The sequence below is a fragment of the Ovis aries genome, chromosome 4 (assembly GCF_016772045.2).
Source record: "Ovis aries strain OAR_USU_Benz2616 breed Rambouillet chromosome 4, ARS-UI_Ramb_v3.0, whole genome shotgun sequence".
Lineage (NCBI taxonomy): Eukaryota > Metazoa > Chordata > Mammalia > Artiodactyla > Bovidae > Ovis > Ovis aries.
The window spans coordinates 35017141-35035531 of record NC_056057.1 but is presented as its reverse complement, the minus strand read 5'-3'; the positions used below and the strand labels follow the sequence as shown (position 1 = coordinate 35035531).

The following is an 18391-nucleotide window of genomic DNA, read 5'->3' as shown; positions in this document are numbered from 1 at the left end:
CTCAGAAGATGGGTGCACAGCTCAGCCTGAAGTACCTTCTCAGAGAAGGGGCCCTTGAATGGATTTGAATGGATTCACTGAGCAGACAAGTGGTAAAAGTCATTTTAAGCACAGGGAACAACATGGGCAAAGGCACACAGATTTGAGGACACAGTATATGGGAGAAACTAGATAGTTCATTGGGAGACAGAAATAATAGGGACATAGTAGCAGACATTCAACATTATATGCCATTGGTTGTTGGACAACTATTGCCGGTAACGGCGATCCTGGGGCTTCCCTGATGGCTCAGCAGGTAAAGAATCCGCCTGCAATATAGAAGACACAGGAGACACGGATTCAATCCCTGGGTTGGAAAGGGCATGGCAACCCACTTTAGTATTCTTGCCTGGAGAATCCCATGGACAGAGGAGCCTGGAGGGCTATAGTCCATGGGGTAGCAAAGAGTTGGGTGTGACTGAGCAACTAACATTTTCACTTTCACTCTCACTAAAACTGCAAAAATGAAACAAAGGCAGAACTACTAATTCAAACCATCACATCTGCTGGAAAACATAACAGTAGCTGGTCAAGCCCAGCATCTTTAGCATTTCTCAAATCAAAAAAAAAAAAAAAAAAAGTCCATACATTTGTGACTTGAGAGGCTGCATTGAAAACATTGCACTGCCTGCTGCTGCTAAGTCACTTCAGTCGTGTCCAACTCTGTGCGACCCCATAGACGAGAGCCCACCAGGCTCCCCCGTCCCTGGGATTCTCCAGGCAAGAACACGGGAGTGGGTTGCCATTGCCTTCTCCAATGCATGAAAACGAAAAGTCAAAGTGAGGTCGCTCAGTAGCGTCCGACTCTTCACGACCCCATGGACTGTAGCCTACCAGGCTTTTCCGTCCGTGGGATTTTCCAGGCAAGAGTACTGGAGGGGAATGCCATCACCTTCTCCGACTGCACTGCCTAGTCCAGGATAAATTCAAACCACCCAGAAAGTGGATACTCCTCAGGTGTTTGAACACTGAACAGAAAACTATAGTACACTATATGCAGAAAGGGCTTCTAGGAAACCTGGATGCAGTCTTTCAGGCCTTAGGAAACAATGGGTTCTGCCATAAAGTCATGGTGTTTCCTACATAAATCATAAAGCCAAACTTGGTAATGATATGTATAACTTGAAGCTTTCAAACTCCCAGCTGAAATGACCCCTGGTTTCTTAGTCCACTGTTTTTACCTCTGTAGATGGTCAGGCAGTAAATAAACATCTACAGAGTTATCTCAAAGTACAGAAATGACAAATGAAAAAGTATATTTTTAATAAAAGGGAATGACTACTCATGGTCCTCCAGCCAAGGAAACAGTGCCTTAAGAAATGAAAAAGGATGGACATATTATAACTTGAAATATATCATTGCTATATGTAATGAGTGGAGAAGGAAATGGCAACCCACTCCAGTACTCTTGCCTGGAGAATCCCATGGAGGGAGGAGCCTGGAAGGCTACAGTCCCTGGGGTCGCAAAGAGTCGGACACGACTGAGCGACTTCACTCACTCACTCACTCATACTGCAATGAGAGAAATTCCATATGGCAGAGGTTAAGAGCTTGAATTGCAGAATGAACTGAATAAGAGAAGGGGACAACAGAAGATGGGATGGTTGGATGGCATAACCAACTCGATGGACTTTAGTTTGAGCAAGCTCCGGGAGTTGGTGATGGACAGGGAAGCCTGGTGTGCTGCAGTCCATGGGGTCGCAAAGAGTCAGACACAACTGAGCTACTGAACCAAACTGAACTGGGAAAGTAAGCATAGTGTCAGACACCTGGGACGCAAGATCCCCAGGTGCTCGGTGCCTCAGTTCCTCAATCTATAAAATGGGATAATGGTAGTAACATCCTCATAAAGTTGTTATGAGGATTAAAGGAGATAATACAGCTATAACAGTGGATCTAAAATTGACTCTAAAGAAAGCAAACCACTTAATAATTCCTCCTTGACTTTAGCCACACTTGAATTCCTGGTAGATTTTTGCAGCATTCAACTTGGCATCTATACCCTCATTTTCCCCTAGTTTTCTTATTTTTTCTTCACTTATATGTAATTTTAACTTAAATTCAGAAATATACATCTCTTCCTATGTAATATCACCTAATTGCCAGAAAAGAAGCCTAGTCCTTTGGAAAAATCAAAAAACTGGGCTCCATTCAGCTTTTTTGCTTATTGGTTATATAAATTTTAGAAAGTCACTTCACTCTGTGAGCTTCAGTTTCCTCACCTATAAAGCAAAAAGCTTAGATTAGCTTCACAGCTCCTTCTAGCTCAAAAACGTAATGATCTCATAGCTTATTTATGTTTTTTTTCCAAAGTCACTGATAAAAATGTAATCTTCCTTGACCACCTCATATAGAATTTCTTCCAAGCTATTCTATTTTAGCATATTTACATTTTTATCCAATTCCTATCACTTTCCCCTTTTCATAAGAATCCAGGTAATGTCACCAATACCTTGTTGAAGTCAGAGTTCATGGCTACAACTCCTCCCTAAATGGTCCAACTAATGTTGGAAGATTCTACTGAAATTCATTCTCAGTGAATCCATGCTGATTTCTAGCACCTTTTTTGTTCATTTCTAAATGCCTGCAAGCTCTCTATAGGGAACTCTGAGAAAAAAAATTACCAAAATATATCATGATTATTGATTTATATTTATTCCTGATTTTTCTCTTACTCCTCTCTTTTTATCCTTTGACAGTCCTCCCATTATTAATTTCTCAGAAATTATTATTAGTAATTACCTGATCTAATCTGTGATTTCTTCCAGAATTCAGAACTGGAGGCAAACTTAATTGATTATGGACCCTTCTTGTGGTCTTCTCCCTGGCTTGGGTGTGTGAGAACTTTTTCATATATTTGTATCACAATCTCCAGATAGGAAACATTCTCATGAAGGCACATAAGGAGGCATAAAGGACTGGGCAGTGTCTTGCTTTCACTCATTTAGAACCAACTCTCCCAACCAGTGATTTGCTCTCTGTTTACCACTGCTGCTGCTGCTGCTGCTAGGTCACTTCAGTTGTGTCTGATTCTGTGCGACCCCATAAACAGCAGCCCACTAGGCTCCCCCGTCCCTGGGATTCTCCAGGCAAGAATACTGGGGTGGGTTGCCATTTCCTTCTCCAATGCATGAAAGTGAAAAGTGAAAGTGAAGTTGCTCAGTAGTGCCGAACTCTTAGCGACCCCATGGACTGCAGCCTACCAGGCTCCTCCGTCCATGGGATTTTCCAGGCAAGAGTATTGGAGTGGGGTGCCATTGCCTTCTTACCACAACTTCTCCTAAAATATAATTGAAAAACAGTCATAGCAACAATCAACAGCACTCCATTTTCACATTCTGTGCTTTATTCTTCCTAGTTCTCACAGGTTCATGCCGATCTTGTATATTGTCCAAGGCCTGCCCAAGGACCTAACACACCTACAGGTTTCATCCCTCTCTCTAGTTCTTTCAACACGCACATGGCCCAATGCAGCCTAGCCATCCAGTGGCTTCTTTGGAGGTCTTGACTTGTCTGTCTTATTGAGACTATTCCATATTATTTGAGTTATTTTTTTAAGTTTTCCTACTGCTCTTAAGCTATATACCTTTTAATTAGAGTTTCTAACCATGAAAAGTATCTCTCTACTTTTAAAGTGGTTTTCCCTAAAGGATATAACTAGATCTTTTTGCCCTTCCTCCACTCCTACTAACACTATCACTGGGTAACTTTCTTCCAAAAGTCCACATTATTTCTCCATCCTAAAATGATTCTTGTATGTTTAAAATGATGTCCAATGTAGATGTCCTCTTACACCTTCATGTTTTCACAGAGGAAACCACATGGCCAGTAAAGCAAATCAAGAATGTTTCAGACGGCCGGTTTTATGTTAAAAAGAAAGCTCCTAGTAGGAATTAAACCACACTATTGCTTCTGTTCCTCCCTCCTGTTCTTCCTACCTGGGTGCCCTTCTGTGCTTCAGACCTCAGCTTCACAGTCATATAGGAGACAGCAGACTCAAGGTTATAAGAGGGCAGCTATGGTCCTTCAGGTCAAAAGACCTGCCTCTAAATTGTGATTTTGCCTCTACTTTCTAATCCTATGATCACAAACAAATTTCTTCATCTCAGTTTCTGCATTCTTACAATGGAGAAAACAATATTCATCATAAAAGGCAGTTGTGAATATCAAAGGAGAAAATACACATATAAATACCCAGTACATCAGTCACTGGCTTTACAACAGAATAAATAATTTTGAAAATGCACATATCAAACTAAGAACTTTATTCTTCTCTAGAAGTCAGGCTGGAGAGGGTGAGAGAGGGAAAGAAAATGAGATTTATAATCTGCTTACTTCTGTGGTGTTTAATTTTTATATTAAGCATTTTTACTCATGTAATCTAAGGAAACTAGTATTAAAATGAATGGTTCACCATGACAAAAGGACTTTAACACTTTGTTCTATCATTCATTTGCATTACATGTGTTTCAAAAATGTAAATGTAACTCTGAACATCATGCTCTGACTATATGATTGCTCCATGCTATTTAAGAGGTAATACAATTGAGATTACACTTTATTAGAGTTCCATTCTCATGTTTAGCTCACTAAATGTGCCTCCTTTTTCTAAAGTAGGCTGTAGTCTCCTCATTAAAACACTCACACACAAGCTATTGTATCATTGAAGTAGAACTGATTTACAAAGTTGTTAGCCTCAGGTGTACAACAATGTAATTCAGATATATAGATAGAGATACATATTTATATATCCATATATATTCCTTCAGATTCTTTTCCATTAAAGATTATTACAAGATATTGAATACAGTTCCTTGTGCTATAGTGTAGATCCTTATTGTTTATTTTGTACATAATCATTTATATATCAGATAACTGCTCATAAAATGATAGCAATCGCTGCAGTTGAATTCTAACCCACTACCTATCCAAACCTGCTACAATCGTGCCCCTTCCTACCCAGAGAATCTTCTCCACATCGCTATCATTCTAGGCCCAGTTCACACTCTTGTATGTCTGCCTTGTTTGTAAATTGTTCTCAGATATCCTGGAGAGGTAGACGTGGAGCCACAGGATCCTATTCATCAAAAGACAAGAACTTTTTCTTTACTCATATCCCTCCGGGAGAAGGAAGTTTCAACAGTTTAGGATTCTTTCGCTGTGGTTCCTAGCTGCCAGAAATGATGTCTACGGGCATTTTTCAGGTCCTTTCATTCTCTGCCTCCCTGAAGGGTTCAGATCCTGATGAATAGAACTTGAAGATTAGAAAACTGTAGCATCCAGAAGAGATGGTCTCTCCAATGTCATCCAAAGTCTCCATAATCAAGCCAAGTCCGTGCACAGGCAGGGGTCTCATCACAGTCTGCCACAGTGCTCCTTACATCCGAAAGAAGCCAGGTACTCAGTACAGAAGTGATGACAGTACTGGCTCAGTGCCATCACAATCAGGCTGAGTAAACAACCAGCACTCCCATGTTCAAATGAATCAGGAGAGGCCATTTTGCTCAGGGTCTCTAGCCCCGAGAAAAAATAAAAGACATACTAGCCTTCATCCACCCACTTACCCATTCACTCACCTCCATTCTCCAAAATTCACTCACATCCTAGTATATATACATATATTAAAAGTCAAGATGCAAAAAAGATCTGGATCCTAAATTTGCATTATACTGCATGCTAAGTGCCAGATTTTCTTACTGTTCTATTCGTAGTTACATGAGAGGTACCATGATTTGCAAAGATATAGAAAACATATTTGATAGCTCTGGGCTATATCATGTTGGTTTTAATAGCAGGCCAGACCTCTGAGAACATGCTGTGTGGCTGTGTAGGAATACGGCTGTTGGTTTCCACTGCCAGATGAAATGATGATTAATCAGGACTCAGCTGTCAGTTGTTTGATGTTACTTGTGCTCTTTGCTAACAGCTGCCTACTTCAAGCTGTGCTGCCTACACGTCAAACATAAACCTGAGACCGCAACTTTCAGAAGGGAAAATTCAAAGTTCTCATAGAGTATGTTGGAACAGTCAACATCATTTCCAATTAAAGTCTACTTAGTATATTATGTAACTAAAATCATTGTAAACATAGAAATGTTCAGAATATGTGAGGTAGCCAGGAAAAACAAAAACTTATTAGATTTACATACAATCTGCATATATATTTTAAAATGTATAAACTTCACAAATACTCTATGCATAAAATGTTCCTTGATATGCTACTGTCACTTTCCTTTATTATTCTGTAATAAATAAGAACTGAAATATTATTCCAAGGTAAATTATAAGAAATTTACATTCTTTATTCAGAATAAACTTTAAACATTTTAAAGTAAATAGTTCTTTATCGACAAGGTCCTCAACACTCCCTAATTTGCTTTTTAATCAAAAATATCACAAAAATAGCATTTGTATGTTTGGGCTATGTATAATCCAAGCAGAAACAAAATGTTAAAAAGGTAAAGAAAATGTTGGTCAAGCTCTTTAAGGTTACAAAGGCGTATGCCTAAACTTGGGGTGGACCAAAAAGAATGGACTTTTTTTTTTTTTTGGCTTAACCTAGATAATAAGTGTCTAATTTGGACTGTCCATGTGGCATACAGTTCCCAAATTAAATTCTTTCAGAGACTGCCTTTTTTAGCAAAAGAGGGGGAAGTGAGAATTAGACAACACCCAGGCTCTTTCTATACAACCACAGCCAAGTTTGTCTAAAAACCGAATTTGGCTAATTCACTGTAGTTCACTGTTAGACTCAGTTATAAGAGGGCTCCAGAAACTTAAAGCAGCCCCCACTCACACCTGAACAGAGCTGAGTCTGGTCCAGGATGTAGTATAAAGTCTAGGAGAGAAAGAAACATGCCCTTCTCATTTCTCTTTGTCTTTTCCCAACACTTGAATTACCTGCTTGGAACCTGTTTCCTAATTCCCCAAATACAGTGTCCAGGAAAGCAGCTGGCAAAGCGTCCAGGACAGCTTAGCGATCTGGAGTAGCAAAGGGAGCAGGGTAAAGGCCCAATATGTTTCATCTTTCCTGTGCAGTCAGTTACCTCCAGATTTCTAAAAAAATGGTACCTGCCTTGTCTCCCTTCCGCCCCCAGGTGGCAAACCTGCTGAGGCTCTTCCAGATCCCACAGATAAGCTACGCATCCACCAGCGCCAAACTCAGCGACAAATCGCGCTACGATTACTTTGCCAGGACCGTGCCCCCCGATTTCTACCAGGCCAAAGCCATGGCCGAGATCTTGCGTTTCTTCAACTGGACCTACGTGTCCACCGTGGCCTCGGAGGGCGACTATGGGGAGACGGGGATCGAGGCCTTCGAGCAAGAAGCTCGTCAGCGCAACATCTGCATCGCCACTGCGGAAAAGGTGGGCCGCTCCAACATCCGCAAATCCTACGACAGCGTGATCCGCGAGCTGCTGCAGAAGCCCAACGCGCGTGTCGTGGTCCTCTTCATGCGCAGCGACGACTCCCGGGAGCTCATCGCCGCTGCCAGCCGCGCCAACGCCTCTTTCACCTGGGTGGCCAGCGACGGCTGGGGTGCGCAGGAGAGCATCATCAAGGGCAGCGAGCACGTGGCCTATGGCGCCATCACCCTGGAGCTGGCCTCGCAGCCCGTCCGCCAGTTCGATCGCTACTTCCAGAGCCTCAACCCCTACAACAACCACCGCAACCCCTGGTTCCGGGACTTCTGGGAGCAGAAGTTCCAGTGTAGCCTCCAGAACAAGCACAACCACCGGCGCCCTTGCGACAAGCACCTGGCCATCGACAGTAGCAACTATGAGCAGGAATCCAAGATTATGTTCGTGGTGAATGCGGTGTACGCTATGGCCCATGCCCTGCACAAAATGCAGCGCACACTCTGCCCCAACACCACCAAGCTCTGCGACGCCATGAAGATCCTGGACGGGAAGAAGCTGTACAAGGATTACTTGCTGAAAATCAACTTCACAGGTAAGCAAGAAGCCTTTAATCAATCTTCTTCTGTGATGCAAATAGTGGAATCAAATACCTCTGCCCCAGCCCAGAAATCTTTGTTTCAGAGCCACCCAAGCAATTCGAACTGAAATATTCCAAGATGCAATATGATGGGGTTTTGATGTCAGTTACTTATTTTCTAGTGAATATCTTGGCTGGTACACCACATGAGATTGAAGACCCCCTAGGCTGGACTGACCTGCGGTAGCTGCCTAGATGCGGGCTGTGCCGCATTTGCTCTCTTTCTTGTGATTAGCTGTGGGCTTTGACACCTGCACAATAAGCATTTAATCTTCTTTAGCAGAACTGACAACTCTCTAAGGAACGTGAACTTCCAAGCTTTCCTTCTGGGTGATTTGAGCAAAAGAGTCTCATAACTTTCACAGTGGGGGTGAGAAAAAAAAAAAAAGCCACTCTTTTTCCAGAGCCTCATTAGGGAAAGAGAGAGAAAGACACTCTGCGCATGGTGATTCCTGGCATTCGAATTTCTATCTTCTGCTGTACAGCAGCATTTACATGTCAGTATTAAGAGTTGTGGATTTTTCTCAGATTATCCTATGAAATGAAACTGTTTTCCTGGGAGCTTGACTTTAAGCAAACTGAAGACTGATGGAAGTCATTCTGATATAGAAGTGAACATCCAGAGGTGTGTTCAGAGTGGCTTTTGCTGCTCTATTTGTTAATAAATATGGTCTATACATTCCTCAATATAGCACTGTGTTTTAATGTACTACTAATATATAAAAAAACACAACATCTTTAGAATTGCATGCCCTTTTACAGTGCATGTGATATCATTGCATTAAGGTACCAGTTCCGGGGAATTTAGCTTAAACCTAAGTCATAAAATGGTAAGTAATATTACTGAGTACAAAAGATTTTGATGCCAAAAATATTACAATGATAGAACACTTTCATTTGTCTAAGTTGCTAATCATCTCCCATGCCACTAAGGCGTCATTCTAGTCTGCAGAGTCTGTTTCAATTGATTTATCATCCAAGACATGAAAGTTTTTATGCTCAAATCATATTATCGGTGAAGCAAGTCGCAATTCTCACTTCTCCCTCATAGATAATCACTCAGAAGTCAAATGGACTGAAAAATAATCAATGGTAGTACTGAAAGAAGACCCCATGACAACTGGCTTCTAGTCCAGAACTTTCACCCCTACTCTAGCCTAGAAGATAAGCACCAAAATTATCAGCCTGCATTTTTGCACATCCTCTCTGCATTCTACACAGAGAGCCAAAAGTAGCTGAAATTAATTATGTCAGCATTTGCTCCTATTCATCTGATGGATACCATCTCTTACCATTAGAACAGGCACTGAAAATGGTAAAGATAAAGCCTTTCCTGTGCCCTGTATTCCCACAGGTGTATTCCATATAAGAGCATGTGTGTGTGTGTGTGTGTGTGTGTGTGTGTGTGTGTGTGTGTGATATACATGTATACATGTCCAGGATTTATCTCAAAATCCCAGATCAGTTCACACTGATGACTCCAGAATATAAGAATGGACCACAGAGTCAGTTAAAAAAAAAAAAAAAAGAATATCTTTAAACATAAATGAACTCTTTAGATATCTATAAATAGCATCTACAATGAACTTAATTCTTAAAGCTGAATAAGATAAGCAACTTCCTTCCCTCTCAGACTACCCTTGGGGTAATCATTCATCTTTATGCATCACAACTATTAATTAACTCTGTTATTCTAGTTCATTACTCCTTGGTATGCAAATATACAAATATATCCACTCGTTAACAGCTAATAGAATGAAAATTCTTGGATTTCAGAGAGCCTTTGCAAAGTGTTTTTTGTAACCAAAATATTTTCCTTGATTTCACTGATTGAGTCTCAAATGGCAAAGAAAAATGAAGAAATAAGGCCATTATTTGGATAAATGAAACAACGGGATCTTCTTTTTGTCTGCCTTGTTCAATTACTGGCTTCGATTCTACGATTTAGTTTGGCTGTGGAGACCTGACCACAAAGTGCTATTTTTGCCTTCTCAATTTGCTCGACATTGCTACTAGCCACTCTCCATCTCTGAAGAGAATAGCAGGGTGAAAAACAGATTCACACTACAGAAAAGAGAGGGAATTTAGACCAGCTCCCAGGAGCTATGCATAGCAGTAGGACTTGGGCAAGAAAATGCCTTACTATGAGAGGATCCTGAGATGCTAAACTAGCTAAATATGTCTGTTGAAAGAATAAGGTTAACCTAGTAAACTACTGAAAAGTAGATCTGTTTTACATTTTTTTTTTTTTGAAAATAGTATCTGTGATTTTCTAACTTGAATACTGAGGCAGTGGATTAGGCACAATAGTGAACACTTCAGCAAACACTGCACAATCTTCTCTTGGATCAAAAAAGTCCTCATGCACCCATCTGCTTGTTCTCAGTGCATCTACTCCAGGATTCTTCTGGCAGACAGTTGTAGTCAATCCCCTTAGAGCCCTAGTCCTCACAGGATGGAAGCTCTAAGCCTCCTGAGAATACTCCTCTGTTCCTGGGTATATTCCTACCAACTAGTTCCAACACTGGCCACTATGAGTATTCCTTAAAGTTAACCAACAGTGAATATTTCTTTTACAAAAGAGATTTTTGCAAAACTATGTGTGCTGTGTTAAAAAGACTTCTAAATAGTGAGCCCTCCTGGCATAGGATCTAATGACTCTCCACCTCTCTAGGCTCATCTTCTGCCACACACCCAGCATTCACCCTTCCCTTCATTAAGACTACTTGCAGATCACTATCAACATCATGCCTTTCTTTCTGCCTCTGTGCCCTCTGTATATGCTACATCCTCTACCTGGAACCTGCTCACCCCATCCCCTTCCGTCAGGTCTAGCCCCTTCACTTATTCCATCTCAACTGCTACTACCCTGGTCCAAGCTGCCAACACCCGCCTCCAACCCATCCACAGCACAACAGCCAGGATGGCCTTTTATAGCGTTCGGTTCAGTTCAGTCACTCAGTCGTGTCTGACTCTTTGGGACCCCATGGATTGCAGCACGCCAGGCCTCCCTTTCCATCACCAACTCACAGAGTTTACTCAAACTCATGTCCATTGAGTTGGTGATGCCATCCAACCATCTCATCCTGTCGTCCCCTTCTCCTCCCACCTTCAATCTTTCCCAGCATCAGGGGCTCTTCAGATGTGTCAGTCCTTCGCATCAGGTGGCCAAGCTGTTGGACTTTCAGCTTCAGCAGCAATCCTTCCAATGAATATTCAGGATTGGTTTCCTTTAGGATGGACTGGTTGGATCTCTTTGCTGTCCAAAGGACTCTCAAGAGTCTTCTCCAACACCACAGTTCAAAAGCATCAATTCTTTGGTGCTCAGCTTTCTTATAGTTCAACTCTCACATCCACACATGACCACTGGAAAAGCCATAGCCTTGACTAGACGGACCTTTGTTGGCAAAGTAATGTCTCTGCTTTTTAATATGCTGTCTAGGTTGGTCATGACTTTTCTTCCAAGGAGTAAGCATCTTTTAATTTCATGGCTGCAATCACCATCTGCAGTGATTTTGGAGCCCAGAAAAATAAAGTCAGCCACTGTTTCTACTGTTTTCCCATCTATTTGCCATGAAGTGATAGGACCAGATCCCATGATCTTAGTTTTATGAATACTGAGTTGTAAGCCAACATTTTCACTCTCCTCTTTCACTTTCATCAAGAGGCTCTTTAGTTCTTCTTCACTTTCTGCCATAAAGGTGGTGTCATTCTGAGGTTATTGGAATTTCTCCTAACAATCTTGATTCCAGTTTGTGCTTCATCCAGCCCAGCATTTCTCATGATGTACTCTGCATAGAAGTTAAATAAGCAGCATGAAAATATACAGCCTTGACGTACTCCTTTTCCTATTTGAGACCAGTCTGTTGTTCCATGTCCAGTTCTAACTGTTGCTTCTTGACCTGCATATAGATTTCTCAGGAGGCAGATCAGGTGGTCTGGTATTCCCATCTCTTGAAGAATTTTCCACAGTTTATTGTGATCCACACAGTCAAAGGCTTTAGCATAGTCAATAAAGCAGAAGTAGATGTTTTTCTGGAACTCACTTGCTTTTTCGATGATCCAACAGATGTTGGCAATTTGATCTCTGGTTCTCTGTCTTTTCTAAATCCAGCTTGAACATCTGGAAGTTCACGGTTCATGTACTGTTGAGGCCTGGCTTGGAGAATTTTGAGCATTACTTTGCTTGCATGTGAGATGAATGTAATTTTGCGGTAGTTTGAACATTCTTTGGCATTGCCTTTCTTTGGGATTGGAATGAAAGTCAGAGGAAGTCACTCCTCTACTCAAAACCTCTTAGAGTCTCCCCATGTCACTCACAGTCAAAGTCAAGCTTCTAACAGTGTTCTACAAAGTCCAGCCTGGCTGGCCCACCATGGCTCCCGCACCCCTTTTCCTGCTGCTCCCCTGCCGTCATCCATTACCCCCTCTCTTGCTCACTTCACCCCAGCCAGCCTTGTTTCCAAACTTAGGGGCTTTCCACTCCCAATTCCCTCTGCCTGGTAAAGCCCTTTCCCAAGACATCCCTATAGCTAATTTATTCCCTTACTTCCTTCGGGCTTTCCTTAAATTCTAGTTTCTTATTGAGGCCCACCTGGCAATGCTTCTTAAGATGGCAATGCCCCCAATCCCTACCACATGTGCCCCTATTTCCCTTTAACCTGTTCTACAATTTTTTTCACTCCATGATTTTTTCACCTTTTTATCGATAATATTTACATTTTCGTGTTTATTCTTTATTGCTTGATCTTCACACTTGAATATAAACTCCTGAAAACAGAAATTATTATCCATTTTATTCACTGCAGTAGCCCCAGCATAATAAGTGTTCAGTAAATATTTGTTGATTATGACTAGCACTTAATGCCCATATTTGTGTTTCCTTCTCTGTCTCCATTACTAGATTGTGAACTTTTTCAAGGCAGAACACATGTGTTCCATCTCTGATCTCAAATACACAACACATTTACTGGTATAGAGTGCACAATATATCAGTGTTTACCAAAGGAAAATAGGATGAGAGAAATAATCAATAGCTTTATAATGTCATTCTTTTTTGTGAAAATTAAATGTATATTTTTTCATTAACAAATGAATTTCAAGAAAGAAAAGTTTATGACTTCTAGAATGACTGGCTTTTTTTTTAGCCTAAGCACTGTCCATTGGTTCTATCTTTGTATTTGAGGCAAATTTAAAACCAAAGAGCATCAGCACTGGATCTGGGATTTGTTCCTATTGTATATATGAAGCCTCATAACTGAAAGTAATTTGCCGAAGATCATCATCTTCGTAGAGGCAAGGAGCAAAGTTGAAATCCAGGTCATCAGACCCAGCGCTGCTTTTATACAGACACGGGAACTCTGGGAAGTTGCGGACTTTGATCCCAAACACCTAACACAGTGACTAACACATGCTCACCATTTATTAATGGAGTGCTTATTAAAGAATAAAAGACAGTCAGTAAGTTCAAAATATGCTTCTTCTTGCTCTCCTTTTCATTATACCTTTAATGCTCCTGGATCACTTTCTCAATTATTTGGAGCTAAGGTTATTCATAAAACAGCCAAACTTTGGAAGCTGAGCCTTAAACCTTAGGATATTAAAAGGAAAAAAAAGCTTCAAAGTATTCTTTTATTAGTAAAATTTTTCCATCTGAAAGAGCCATGTCATGTTGAATTTTAAAATAAATATTTAAATCAGAATTATGTTTGGTGGCATGAGACTTTTCCAAAGCATTTTGAGTAAACTTCCATGCACTCATCATGTAAAAACAGAGCTTAAACTCACCAATGCAGATAAAAACGGACGAGACAGAGAGGGCTGTGAAGCAGTTAAAGAAATGCAATGTCACTGTCATTTTGTATGTTCGTGGTCTAGTACAATGCCTCTCACTTTTTATTATGAGACGAGCTCCAGAAAATGGAATAGACTAAAACCATAGAGTTCCAAAAGGCCTTCCTCAAAGAGAAACATACTTCTATTCCTCACTTGACAGAGGTGGAAATTCAGGATGTCAGCATCATGATCTTCACTTACTGAAACACCTAAAAGTGAACGCAGCTGTCAGGATGACGTGGTAACTACAGTACACCCAATTCAAAAGAAAGCATCCCACTTACTGTGCACACTGCCAGGGTTCTCCAAGGCAGAGCCAGCGTCGAGGATGCCTTATCTTGGGAATAACACTCATAACATTCCTTTGTGTGATGCACAAGCCTGGGCTAAAATGTTTGAGAATGGAAAAACTGAGAATTTTACACCGTAGGAAACTGATCCAAGATCACAGGAAAAATAGGTGGTAGAACAAATCCTCAAGGTCCTGATGTAGCCATTGATTCCAACTAAAGTTTAGACTTTAGTCCAGGTCCTGGGGACCCACCAGCAAACAAGACAGCTGGAGTTCCAACTCTGTGAAGCTTATACCAACAGCCAGTCCCCAGAACATCCTCAAAATATAGAAGCAGGATTAGTGGGGTTGCATAGAAAAGAATGAAATAATGCCATTTTCAGCAAGATGGATGGACCTAGAGGTTGTCATACTAAGTGAAATAACTCAGAGAAAGACAAATATATGATATCACTAATATGTGAAATCCTAAAAAATGATACAAAAGTACTTATTTACAAAATAGAAACAGACTCAGAAAACAAAGTTGTGGTTACCAAAGGGGAAAGGTGGGAGGGAAGGGATAAATTAGGAGGTTGGAATTAACATTTACACATATTAATATATGTAAAATAGATGACCAACAAGCACCTACTGTATAGCACAAGGAACTCTACTTAATATTCTATAATAACCAATATGGGAAAAGAATCTGACAAAGAATACATACATGTGTATGTATGACTGAATCACTTTGCTATACACCTGAAACTAACATAACATTGCAAACCAACTGTACTCCAATATAAACACTTTTTGTTAAAGAATTAGTGGTGCTTTTTTTTAGTTTTTTATTTTTTAAATTTTAATATCTTTAATTCTTACATGCATTCAAAAAAATCAAGGCCAAAAAAAAAAAAAAAAAGAATTAGTGGTGCTGCAATAGTATTCTTGTCTAGAGAATTTCATGGAGGAGCCTGGTGGGCTACAGTCAGTAGGGCTGCAAAGAGTCAGACACGACTGAAGCAACTTAGCATGCACACACGCATTAAGTTTTGTGTTCTATTTGGTTTTGAGTTTTGTTTTGGATTGGACAATCATTGTGTATCTTATGCCCAGAATAAATCGAAATTAACTGAGCAAATCCTACTCCCAAGACTTGAATTATAAGTAAAGAGGGCAGCTCCTTGTTAGTACCGGACGTGGTAATCAACAATGGGCTGAACAGTAGAGCACACAGCTGTGAAGGGTTTTTGTTCATTTGTTTGTTAGTTGTGTTTCTCTCTCTCTCTTTGTGGCACACTTGTCTCCTGGTACCAGCAAAGAGACAGACTCCTGAGATCAGGGGGGCCTCGAGCTCACGGAGATGGTCTAGCTTTGTTCTTATGTTTACAGTTCTCCAAACCTAAAAGAGGAGCAGAGGCAGAAAATGCGTAGTCCAGCCTCACTGCCCCATTCAGCTCTGCATCTGACTCATCCGGTAGGTAGAACGTTCACTCCTGTTTGGAGCTGTAATCACAGAGCACAGGCCAGGAAGGGCAGGTTTTCTGGGACACTGCACTCTTAAGGAATATGCGAGAGCTGGCCCCAACCCAGTAAGGCTCTCCTCTTGAAAAGTCCAGGGCCATCCAAGGCACAGCAAGGAAGCCAAAATGGTAATGGCCACATCTTTAGATGAATGGGCTTTGAAGTTCCTGAAAGAGCAAACTGCTCTTGATCTTGCTTCCTCCCCTGGAACTTTTGTAGTTCCCACAAAAGCACAGAAACTTGTTCCAGCTCTGCTGATCAAAAGCATTTGCAAAATGTAAAGATAAATATCCTGTACTTTTTTTTTTTTTGCCCCCTTTTCTCTCTGGTCAGCTTCCTGGGGTCACCAGAATAAGATCTAAACCCCCAAAGGACATTGCTCACGCAGTTACTTATTTGTTTATACATCATGCATCTGTGCTTTGGTCGCCTAGAAGCTTGAGAAATGATTCTCATTTTAAGGTCACACAGTGGAGAACAGGAGCCTCTAGAAAACCTAATTTCCACTTTGGCCTGAGCTTTCTACTGCCGCTGCTTGTTATTATGATCACTATCATTATTTCATAATGCTTACTTTTTCTCGATCCATTTGGAGAGCCGTCCTGTCAATGAAGCAGAAAAACATAATCATCCCCAGTAAAATGGATTTTACCATCTTGCTAATTGGAAAAAAAATAATACGATGAATGTGCTATTTCTCCTATGTGTCCAGACTCTGGGACACTGCAGTGTGTTTACAAGGACATTACTAGAAAAGGTGTCTGGAGACTGAAGAAAATATTCAGACCATTTTAAAAATATATAATCAACATATTCTTCAAAAATAAACTTAGCCTACAATCCTAACTTTCAGGATACCCGGGGAGCACTTCGCTTCCTGGGAACCTAGCAAAATTCTCCTAATGCCTAAGCAGTGAGCATAGCTTCTGAAGCTGATGGGAGCTGATGTTCGGAGCTGAGGAGTAGGCACTGAGGAGGCTGGCTAAGGGACTCAAGGACTGGTCACACTTCTAACCACTCTCTTTTATTTTTTTTTAAGCTTTTCATTTTATATTGGAGTATAGTTGATAAGGCAATGGCAACCCACTCCAGTATTCTTGCCTGCATAATCCCTTGGACAGAGGAGCCTGGTGGGCTGCTGTCCATGGGGTCACACAGAGTCGGACACGACTAAAGAGACTCAGCATGCCTGCATGCATTAGAGAAGGAAATGGCAACCCACTCCAGTGTTCTTGCCTGGAGAATCCCAGGGACAGAGGAGTCTGGTGGGCTGCCGTCTATGGGGTCGCACAGAGTTGGACACAACTGGAGCGACTTAGCAGCAGTAGCAGCAGCATAGTTGATTAACAAAGGGATGATAGTTTCAGGTGTACCACAAAATGATTGAGTTATACATATACATGTATCTATTCTTTTTCAAATTCTTTCGGCATTTAGGTTGTTGCATAATATAACTGGGGTCATGTATCTTTTCAGACCATATTTTTCCCCCGATATATGCCCAGGAGTGGGATTGCAGGATCATGTGACAACTCTATTTCCAGTTTGTTAAGGAACTTCCATTCTGTTTTCCAAAGTGATTGTACCAGTTTACTTCCCTCCAATGGGAAGTAAGAGGGAGGGTGACCTCCCTCTTAAATACTTAACAGATGTCCACGGTATATTTAGTCACTGTATATGACATCACTCAGCAAGATTACATAGTAATTCTTCACATTTCCCCCCAAATACCTAGCATTGAACCTGAGGTAATGTAGACACTCCACCTGGGTGTGTTTCATTTAAAAACTATGATAGCTAAATAATTCATTTTGCTAAGATAAATTGGAATTTGAAAAGGTGGTAGAGTCCCCAGAACTTATAGTGCTAAATAACATTTCAGAATATTAAAGTATTTAATTCCATCCAAAAACTATAAAAAATTTTACTAGCACAAAATTGACCCTATATTAAATTTGCACAATAACATCACAAATACAAGCTTATCCACAAACTAAGCCACTGACCCTAGTATTATTAGATGTTCTAAGACTGACCATTTACACTTTTGTTTATTATTTTAAAAAATCAAGCTTATTGCAATATAGTTGACATACCACATTTTGCAAGTGTAAAGTGTGTAACATGTTGACATATTTATATGCTACAAAGTAATTACCATTATAGCCTTGACTAACATCTCCATCCCATTACAGAATTACCATTACACTTCTGTGGTGAGAACAATTAAGAACTGTTCTATTTGCAACTTTCAAGTATGTAATACAGTTTTATTGGCTATAATCACCATGTTCTACATTCAGTTCAGTTGCTCAGTCGTGTCCGACTTTGCAACCCCATGAATCAGAGCACGCCAGGCCTCCCTGTCCATCACCAACTCCCGGAGTTCACTCAGACTCATGTCCATCGAGTCGGTGATGCCATCCAGCCATCTCATCCTCTGTCGCCCCTTCTCCTCCTGCCCCCAATCACTCCCAGCATCAGAGTCTTTCCAGTGAGTCAACTCTTCGCATTAGGTGGCCAAAGTATTGGAGTTTCAGCTTCAACATCATTCCTTCCAATGAATACCAGGACTGATCTCCTTTAGGATGGACTGGTTGGATCCCCTTGCAGTCCAAGGGACTCTCAAGAGTCTTCTCCAACACCACAGTTCAAAAGCATCAATTATTTGGCGCTCAGCTTTCTTCACAGTCAACCTCTCACATCCATACATGACCACTG

At 40.9% G+C, this 18391-nt stretch overlaps 1 protein-coding gene across 1 annotated transcript in view; it reads left to right on the top strand.

Moving 5' to 3' along the window:
• The window catches only part of GRM3 (glutamate metabotropic receptor 3), a 242523-nt gene that overhangs the window by 152275 nt on the left and 71857 nt on the right, over nucleotides 1–18391 (top strand). The window contains exon 3 of the mRNA XM_004007802.5: nucleotides 7137–7992. Coding sequence (XP_004007851.2) covers nucleotides 7137–7992 — 856 coding nt within the window. The remainder of the gene's footprint in view (nucleotides 1–7136; nucleotides 7993–18391) is intronic.